At 44.3% G+C, this 9830-nt stretch overlaps 1 protein-coding gene across 1 annotated transcript in view; it reads right to left on the bottom strand.

The window, feature by feature from the left end:
- Tspan13 (tetraspanin 13) overlaps window positions 1–6831 on the bottom strand; it is a 29389-nt gene extending 22558 nt beyond the window's left edge. Inside the window, exon 1 of the mRNA XM_013347592.2 lies at window positions 6582–6831. Within this exon, the coding sequence (XP_013203046.1) occupies window positions 6582–6644 (63 nt within the window). The 5' untranslated portion in view covers window positions 6645–6831. The remainder of the gene's footprint in view (window positions 1–6581) is intronic.
- Between the last annotated feature and the right edge of the window lie 2999 nt (window positions 6832–9830).

The raw sequence follows: 9830 nt of genomic DNA, 5'->3' as shown, positions 1-9830 counted from the left end.
GTTTCACTCTGAGGAGACCCTCGGTGTGTCTGTGTGCACATCTGTACCCATTTCACTCTGAGGAGACTACTGGTTCGGAAGCAGGTGGCCATGAGAAAAGAAAAACCCTCTCTGTTCCTCTCCTGATTCTGATTGCTGTTTATGGCTGGCTGACAGCCAGGAATTCTGGCATCACTAACCAGAATACTACAAAAGAATTGTACTCCTTTTTTCAGAAACTTCACAAACAAGACGGTTACAATGACTAATGGCCTATGCCTGAAGTCCAATGTCCTTGTGACCTAAGGATAAATGAACTATCTTCCTAGCCTAACAAAATACCTAAAACACCTCAAGAACAGAATTGTGTGGGTAAGGAAAATGAGTCCAAAAGAACAAATTGAACTTAGTGGCAGGCTCCGTGGCTTCAAAGCCCCAAATCCTCGTACAGGCAATGCACTTAGGTACAGCCCTCTCCTCACTCACACTTGACTCTTGTCGAGTACACCTTGTCTTTGCAATTTAATGGACAGAGTAACTTTGCTTCACTCTGAACTTCTCATTGGTGAGTGTCAAGGACCAGGTGGGCCTATAGTGGCTTGAATAATAGGGTATTATTACACACATCTAATCATAAATCAAAATATCAGAGTAATCTGAAGAGCCAAGTGTGGTAGCACATGCCTATAAACCAGCATGAACGGCAGAAGCAGAAAAAATTAAATTTGAACGGCTCAAGGCCCTGATTCATAAATGAAAAATGAGGCTGGGTATGGTGGTGGCTCACACCTTTAATCCCAGCACTGGGGAGTCAGAGGCAGGCGACTCTGAGTGGAAAGCCACCTTACTCTACATGAGTTGTAGGCCAGCCAAGACTGCACAGTGAGACCTTGTCTCTAAATAAATGAATAAATAAGCAAAGCAAAATAAACAAATTAGGGTCATTTTTAAAATGATCGGAATTTTGAAAAATGCAAACATTTCAAAGCAATTTCAGTTAAGACTCTCCTTAGCTGACGTAATAATTTTACTTGGAAATAAAAACTACAATTTGCCAGAATTCTAATAACTAGGATAGGACTAAAATCTATACTAAATGTAAAATATATCTAGATATATTTTATATTAAATATATGTTTATATTAAATATTTAAATATATGTTTAATTAAATATAAACCCCAAAAGCTGGGGGTAGAGCTCAGCTGGTAGAATACTTGTCTTGCATACATGAGGCGCACATATACACATTTAAAGAAAAAGAAAATAATCTACAAAGTGTAATTCTATGTTTATAGCCAACACATACCAGCCGTTATCTTCTTACAAGTAAAAGACCATTGTTTTTATTTGAGGCTATGAATTGCTTCCCTGGAGCACACTGACTTATGTGTCAAAACCCAGTGCCTTGAAAAATCCTTCGTTATAGCTCACAGGTCTATAGTTCAAAAGTTTTGAATAATTCACCTTTCATTCTTGAAGCTGTAAGGACTTAGTTCTATTTCTTTACCACGCCTAAGTGTTTCACACGGTCTACGTTATTTTACCGTCACAGTTCCGTGAAGGAAGAATGAAATCATCATCAATTTGCAAATGAACAGGCTACAGATAAAACAACAAAAAATAAAACAAAAAAGCTGTGTGCTGTGTGGTTTAGGGTAGCGCTGGACGAGCTGGCTTCCTGAATAAACTAGGTAACACTTTTCTCCTACCAGTTTATGAACTTTTTCCATTCTATTATAAAATAGATCTCAATTTTATTTCTTAATTACATCTATTCATTCATTCATCCATTGTGTGGGGTGGACATAGTGCACACGTGCCGTGGAGCACACATGGCAGTCAGAGGAGGTCAGAGGAGGTCAGAGTGCAGGAATCGGTTCTCTCGCTCCATGGCGAGCGTCCCAGGGACCACACTCAGGTCTTCGGGCTCTGCTAAGCCAGCACTCATGTTAGACACGCTACAACAATCAGCATACTGTTTGATATGTCAGGGGAACTCTTCTCAAAACAAGCAAAAATGGAGAAGGGAAAACTGTGAAGTGGGCTACTTACCAAGGAAAGTAAGTAAAAGAACTCAGCTGGGCATGGCAAGGAACAGCGGCAATCCCACGGGAGGCTGAGGCAGGGGGATGGCGGCCAGTTGCAAGGCCACCCTGAGCTAAGCAGTCGAGACTCTCAAATTAAGAAACGGTGAAAGAGAAAAACCTGGGAAGATTTTAGAAGAACACACACGCACACGCGCGCACACACACACACATACAACTTACAAATTTCTTTCTGATTTTAACTTTATGCTACTTTCTGAAGTTAAAACCCATATATACTAAACCATTTATATTATATATCAAACCATGCCACCTATAATTTAAATCACAATATGATTATTAACGACACTACACCATTCCTACAGACTGTAAGAGTTCCTTCTCTCCTTCCACCACGGGGGTTCAGGGGATCAAGCTCTGGCCATCAGATGCCTTCCTTTATCTGCTGAGGCATCTCGTCAGCACAGCAGGGCATCTCTGAAAGGCCATAGTATAATAAAAACACTTTTTGTCATATTTTTCTGTTTGATTCTATTTTACAAGATCATCTATCCAATTACTTAATGTTTTAAGCCCTGGAATTAGTTGCCAGTACCGTGGGGGTAAAATTCCAATATATTATGTATTTTAATACATTCACTTCACATTTCTTACAATTTCCCACAAATAACAATGTGTAGTTTTAGAAACTGTTTTTCAACACTTATCAAAAATATTTTCAGCTATAACATATTCAGAGGCTAGAGAGATGGCTTAGTGGTTGAAGGCACTGGCTCCTCTTGCAGAGGATCCAGGTTCAATTCCCAGCACCCAACATGGTGGTTCCAACCATGTGCAACTGTGGATCCAAGGGACCCCATGCCTCTTCAGGCACTGAGCACATACATGGTACACAGACATACATGCCCAGAAACACTCAGACACATAAAGATAAATAAATAAACACATGAATATAAAAGTGCATCCTATTTTAGAGCGTGGCCGTAGGTTTTTACCCTGGCACTCCAGAACCCGAGTCAGTGGTTTTGAACACAAGCATTGGAATGAGGGTTTCAGTGAGGTTCAAGTGAGATTCTTTGCCAGAATGAAGCATCAGGAACTTTAGATTCTAGGGAGTCTGAAATTGCGCTTTTCAGTGGGGATTCTGAACGGCCGGCATCATATGCATAAATGTCTGAAACCTCTCCTGGTCTTGCAATGGAACCTGGAGACAGTCATCTGAACGAGATTAAATAAGTGATTCATAACTGTTTCATAACTGAAAGCAAAACTTACCCTGCCACCCTTGAACTTTTGGAATTATGTATTTGATTATCTATTTCATAAACGGCTAAATAATTTGAAAGGGAAAAGAAGCTGAGGCAGGAAGACTCCAAGTTTAAGGGCAGCCAGAGCTAAATAGATCAAGACCAGACTGGTCAGTACCCTGTCTCAAAACAAATAAATAAAGCAATTAATTTCCCAAACTAATTTTAATTTATATGTATGTCCCGAAGAAATGAAAGAGACTCGCAAGCTACTCCTTCGTTTCCTCAGTTCAAACACCCCCTCTATTTCTAGCTCAGACTTCACTCGGTCCTAAAGTTTAAGGTGTCTCAGCTATTACACACCATGTGATATGCCCAAATCGAGCCTTCATACAGGGCAAGTACGTTTTCACACAGGGCTTCTAGATCCATTTGCCAGGGGTTTTAGTGGAGTGCGAGACTGGCAGAATACCGTCCTCAACCGTATGCAGAAAGTGAAACACAGTCTTCACTAAAGCATCCTTACTGGAGAACCCTATTTTGTTGGCCACCGCATTTCCGGGCTAATGACAACACACAGCAGGCGCACACAGCAACACTGTGGATACAGAAGCTCGTCATCTTTACATACAGGAAGTCCTGCTGCAAGGGGCCCTTGCCTTACAACACTGCTCAGGCTTCCCCTTTTCATCAACACTACAGATTGTTTACAGACACCACATTAACCCTTGGTTGTTCCAGCACTGAGGAACGCCCCTAGTTTAAAAAACCATGGCAGAAAAGCACAAAAACCCACCATTAGCCTCCAGAGGATCACTGAATTCTCGAGGCAAATGAGGCGATGTTCCTTCCAAGTTGTTTAGGGACCTCCTTTCTCTTTCTGAAGTGGCCATACTGCCCGAGGTCTGGCTAGCTGGATCCCTTGACGATACACACGGCTTTGCTAGATCCCAGGTTCCTCAGGAAATGCTTCAGAACAACAGCAGTGATGTCTAACACAGCCAGGAACCTTCCACCTGCCACTCCCACCGGCAGGCCTGGTTAGAACACTTTGAGAAATGACCTCATATTTAATCCCGCAGCATTGAGCAAACCATAGAAGCAGTTACCAGGGCCGGAGGCGAACCTACAAAGGATCTTTTTATTCCTGCCCTAAAAAAAACACCTCCCAGGGACCAAGCTCAACTCCGCCGGCTACCACATTTTTTTAAAACTTCTTAAAATGTGGAGGGAGCCTCTGAGGACACAGAACTTAACCGATAGCTACAGGAGGTTTTTCTACTGTTTAAGATGTCGCCCCTCTCTCCCTTTCATTCACCTCCTCTTGAACTTACTGTATTATCACCTATTTGCAATGTCTACGAGACAGGCAGATAATAATTTATTTTAAGAACAGTCCCTTTGTTTAAAATAGTTAGGATTTTAAAACGCTAACCACATTTATAGTCCTATGAATTCCAATTAATTAAATTTTACTGCACACCTGTTAAAAATCAATAAAACACATTTTGGAGGTCAATAGTTTAAGACATATATTAAATAATCGTAACATATCCCTTTCTGGTCAGCTTTTCTTTCTCCTGGCGTTCATGACATGACAGCTAAAAACAATGCATCTTGAAAGCAATGGCACTTGGCACTGAAAAACCCTTCCTGCTTTTAAAAATGTATATACTGCACACTGATGCACACAGGCAGCCAAGGCAGCACAGAAGCGGCCATTGCACTGTGTGTACGCAGACACAGGAAGATGGAGAATCAGGTAAACACATGACTGAACCACCAAAGCAGGAGGGGGATGGGGCACAAAATAGAATGTGACGTTCTAAGCATATCGTTCATGCTAAGCAGAGAAAACACTGGAAGAACGGATGGGAATTTACTTAATAAGCAACATGGTAAGCATGCCTCACTTGAGACTTGTGGATATCGATACGCGCCTTGACATGAAGCTCCAATTACAAGGAGCTGTATCACCCCGTGTTCTAGACCCTTTCTGCTGATTCCACCATTAGTGAACGTGTTGTCTAGATGCCTCAGAGCTAGCCAGAAAAGCTTACGCCATTGATGTCTATTTCTGGCCTACCTTCAAAGCCCTGACATCATGTTCAGACACACACCAAAAGAAGAAAGAGAAAAATGAACGGTTGTGTCTGCTCTTAACCCCAAGCAGTCAGTCTCTCTTGTCCATGGATGTAACCTAAGCTGCCCCAGATGGCCTGGCTCAGCTAACACAGGGGAGCGGGGTTTGTTTTCAGGGTGGGTGCTGCAAGCACCAGGTGTATTTATAGAAGGGAGCAGCAAGTCTGCGACGGCGTGAGATGACCAAGAGGAAGTTTCGTCCACGCAGTGGAGACCAGCTTATGGAAAAATCGAGATTCCACAGCTAGGTTCCACTCCAGACCCACCAACTACCAGCTATGAAAACATATTTTGGTCTTTACCGTTAGAAAATGTAGACACAGAAAAATAACAGAATGGCAAATGTAAATGAAGAAGGCTGGAGTGTAGACGGTTTCAATAAACGTCACCTCGTCTTCCTCCTGTTCAGCCAGAATTACGCCTCAAAAATCAAAACGAGCTTTCAACATGAAAACTGGGAGGTATGCGCTGACAAGCAGGGAGAAAAAAACGAACAAACGACTTACGTGGTGGAGTGTGTGCGTGTGCGTGTGCGTGTGCGTGTGTGTGTGTGTGTGTGTGTACTGAAGGACTTCGCCTGAAATGGAGTTTGAATATTGATAAAGAGGGAGAAGGAAAGAAGGCATGAGAAAAGCATCAAGCTGGAACCTCACTGGCAGGAACATCAACAAAGAGACTTTATGTAAGCACGAAACAAACTTCGGAAGCCACGGATATCCTGTGAACCCCCTTGGCAGCCTCCATTCAAACCACAGCGCTCAGAGCTGAGCCAGAAGCGCGCCATCCACAGGCCGCCTGCTCCACCCCAGGCCACGTTATCCCATCCCCCAAACTGTCCTCCAAGCTTGGACTATTCTCCAGCCTCCGATCACGCTTCCAGATGGCATAGCCAGCCGGGAGCGTGCGGTTGGAGGGATGGGATCCTGGGGAGAGATGCGTGAGCGGGAAGGGCCGCAGAGAGTCGGGCGAGGGGCGAGCGCCACAATGAAGGACGGGCGGAGACTGCGACAAGCAGGGATCGGGGTCCTGGGCGGGAGGGGGGGGGCGCGGGCGAGCCTGTGGGCGTGGGAAGCCTGCAAGGGGCGAGGGATGGGGTGCAGTTGGCCAGCCTGGCTGGGAGGAGGCTGGCGGCCCCCGCAGGTGCCACCCGGGCGCGGGGCTACTTACAGTGTACAGCAGGTTGAGCGCGCACAGGCAGTTCTTGGAGCACGAGAAGCCCCCGCACACCATCGTGGCGCGTGGGTTGGTGGGCGCCTTGGGGGTCGAAACGTCCTCGGCTGGTACCCGCTGGATCCTAGCCTCCGTGGCCTGCGGCCGGGGCTGGGTGCTGGGTGCTGGGTTCGGGGTTCAGGATTGGGGCTGCAGTGCCGCGCCCGCAGCGGCTCCCACCCACTCTGCAACCTGCGGCCGCCGCAGCTCCGCCGAGCGTACGCCCCGCCCCTCCGCCCCGCCTCGTCCCACACTCTGATTGGCCAGAGCCCGGGAACAAAGGTAGAAATATGCAAATCAATGCGCTCGGCCGACCCGGATCCGGGAGGGGCGGGGCAGCTCTGCGGAGGGGGAGGGGGTCTGGACAGTCCTGCAGGGAACCGGCCCCCGGGCTCGTGACAGTGGCCTCTGTGTCATTTCCACCCCGGAGCAGGTGAGCAGCAGAGGGCGGGGCTCCACGCTGGCAAGAGAAATGACAGCACCTCTCTCCACGCTTGCCCGGTGGGTGACGTGGCACCATTTTGAATGAGATAATTAAAAAAAAAAAAAAAAAAAATGAAGAAGAAGCACCTGGCATCGTTTGAATGAAAAAAGACGGCAAGAATGAAAGATTTACAGAGAATGAGGGTGAAGCAAAGAGAGGAAAAAAATAAGTGGAAGTCTAAAAGGAAAAAACAAAAACCTGTTTCTCTCAACGTAGGTAAGAAATGTGGCCTAGAACTGTGACAGATTTCAGGTCAAGAGGACTTATTCTTCTAGGGATCTGAGAAACCATAATAAGCCATATGAATACATATGTGCAAAAGCAATCAAGAATCATTCGCTATTCGTGCAGTAGCGACCTGAATTTTAAAATGCGTTTTGCATAAATAAGAGCTGCAGAAGGCTTTCAATAACAGATGCAGATCGTTTATTTTAACGTTATTTGCAGCATCTTGAATTTTGGTTCCTTGCCTCTAACTTGAATATTAGAAGTATAGCAAGCACTTTTTGACAGACCATTGCACAGAATAAAATGTCACGTCAGATGCTCTCGGTTCACAGCTAATGTGTTTTAAGCACCGCTGCTGTGTTCTTGCTGTTAACTTAGCTGGTAGTAAAGGCTTGGCTATTTCATAGTGCTTTCTACCAATAGAAGATTTCATAAAGAGACTTTCAGGGGCCTTAAGGGTTGGCTCAGCGGTTAAGAGCAGCACCTACTGCTCTTGCAGGGACCCCAGCACCCAAATATCACTCCCAGCTGTAACTCCAGTCCCAAGGAATCCAGTGCTCTCTTTTGACCTCAGCGGGCATCAGGTGTGCTCGTGGTACACACACACATGCACACAAAACACTCAAACATAAAATCCTCAAATAAATATAAAAATGAAAGATTTTTCAAATTTACTGTATATTTTGAGCCTAAAGCTTCACACCATTACATGAATGTATGGGTCAAAAAACATTGATTTAAACAAGTTAATGAAAATAGCTTCCCTCTGCTCCCTCTTCTAGCGTCTTCACACGTCCTTCGGCCTCACATACAAACCTCATGGGTTTCCTGTCTTCTGTAATCCTTCTCAATCTTGTATATACTCGCAGAAATGTTTTTTTTTTAATTAGTATGGGAAGTGACCCTCAACTCCAAACTATACTCTTAATTCCACTTTCTTTTTTAAATATTTGGAAGTTTAAGCCTTGTGTGGTGGTGTGCATCTGTATGGTGGCATGTGTCTTAAATTTCAGGACTTCTGAGGCAGAGGCAAGCAGATCTCTGTGAGTTCCAGGACAGTCAAAGCTGTTTAGGGAGACCCTGTTTTAAGATGATAGATAGATAGATAGATAGATAGATAGATAGATAGATAGATAGATAGATATAGATAGATAGATAGAATTCGGACGTTTACAAAGAAGTATCAAGAAAATCTGAGACACCCATCAAAATAAAGGGTAAACAATTTTCTAGAAATAAATATCTACTTCAGTCTCGATCTTCTCTACATATTTCACATATAATTTAAAAATTCGGAAAGATTTGTATGATCCAGAACATTGTATTTAGAAACCAGTCTTGGTAGTACATACCTGTAATCTCAGCTTTGGGGAAGCAAAGTCAGGCGCATTCTGACTTGGAGACTATCCTAAGTAACAGAATCGATCTCCAAAAAGAAAGAAGAGGTTGACTCAGCAGGGAAGAGTGCATACGACTCTTGCAGAGGACAGAATCAGGTTCCCAGCACTCATAACCACCTGTAACTCCAGCTCCAGGGATCCATTGCCTCTGGCTTCCATGGACACCTGCGTTCAAGTGCACATGCTTATACATACACACATTCACATAGCTAAAAATAGCACAGGTCAAACAAAAGTGTACTAAAAGGAAATTCACCTTGGCACTTGGCAGGTAGAGACAGGCAGATGGGTTCCTGGGGCTCACGAGTCAGCCAGTCTGCCTGCATAGTAAATAGAGATGGATGGTGACCAAGGATGCCTGAGGTTGTCCTTTGGGCTCCACATGCGTGCACACCTGTGCATGAGCACCTGACACACACACATGCTCCAGCACACCACCGTGCATGCACGCTCACACAAAAGTACACATACACAAAAAAGAAAACCTGTTTTAAGTCATTGTTTGGCTACTGTTTAAAACTGGCATGTTTTATGTCAGTGAGTTGTTAAGAGAAACTGAAGGCAGGCTTTGAAAATGTGTTTCGGTAGGAAGTACACGAGCCTTTCATGAAGAAGTGAATGCTACTCTTAGTAGAACAGTGAAAACCTGGGGTGGCAGAGCCCCTGTCCCATAGATCTGATCCCAGATATTCTATAGCATGGTTCGGCTTAGTCTCCTACAGAATCAGAACTGGTAGGAAATATTTTTAAAAGATAACCGTTTTGTCAACAGCATAAAAAGAAGACAAACAATTGAGATTGCTAAACTCACTTCTATGCTCTCTCTGCTCTCCTCTGCCTCCTTCCTGCCCCATTTCCTTCCTCATTTTCTTCTTTGTCATTTACCTCCTCTTTGTTCTTCCTTCCTGTCTAGTTTTTGTCATTACTGTTATTATTTTTCTTTGTTTTTCTAACAAAATATATAGAGAGGAGATAGAGAGAGACAAAGGGAGAGAGATGTGTATATATGTTTATCTCTCTGTGTATAAACACACAATACACATTTTGCCCAAGCTAACTCCATGCTCGATCAGCCTGCCTCAGCTTCCAGGTGTT

This window comes from Microtus ochrogaster, chromosome 1 (assembly GCF_000317375.1).
Source record: "Microtus ochrogaster isolate Prairie Vole_2 chromosome 1, MicOch1.0, whole genome shotgun sequence".
Lineage (NCBI taxonomy): Eukaryota > Metazoa > Chordata > Mammalia > Rodentia > Cricetidae > Microtus > Microtus ochrogaster.
This window is presented reverse-complemented; position numbering and strand designations above follow the sequence as displayed.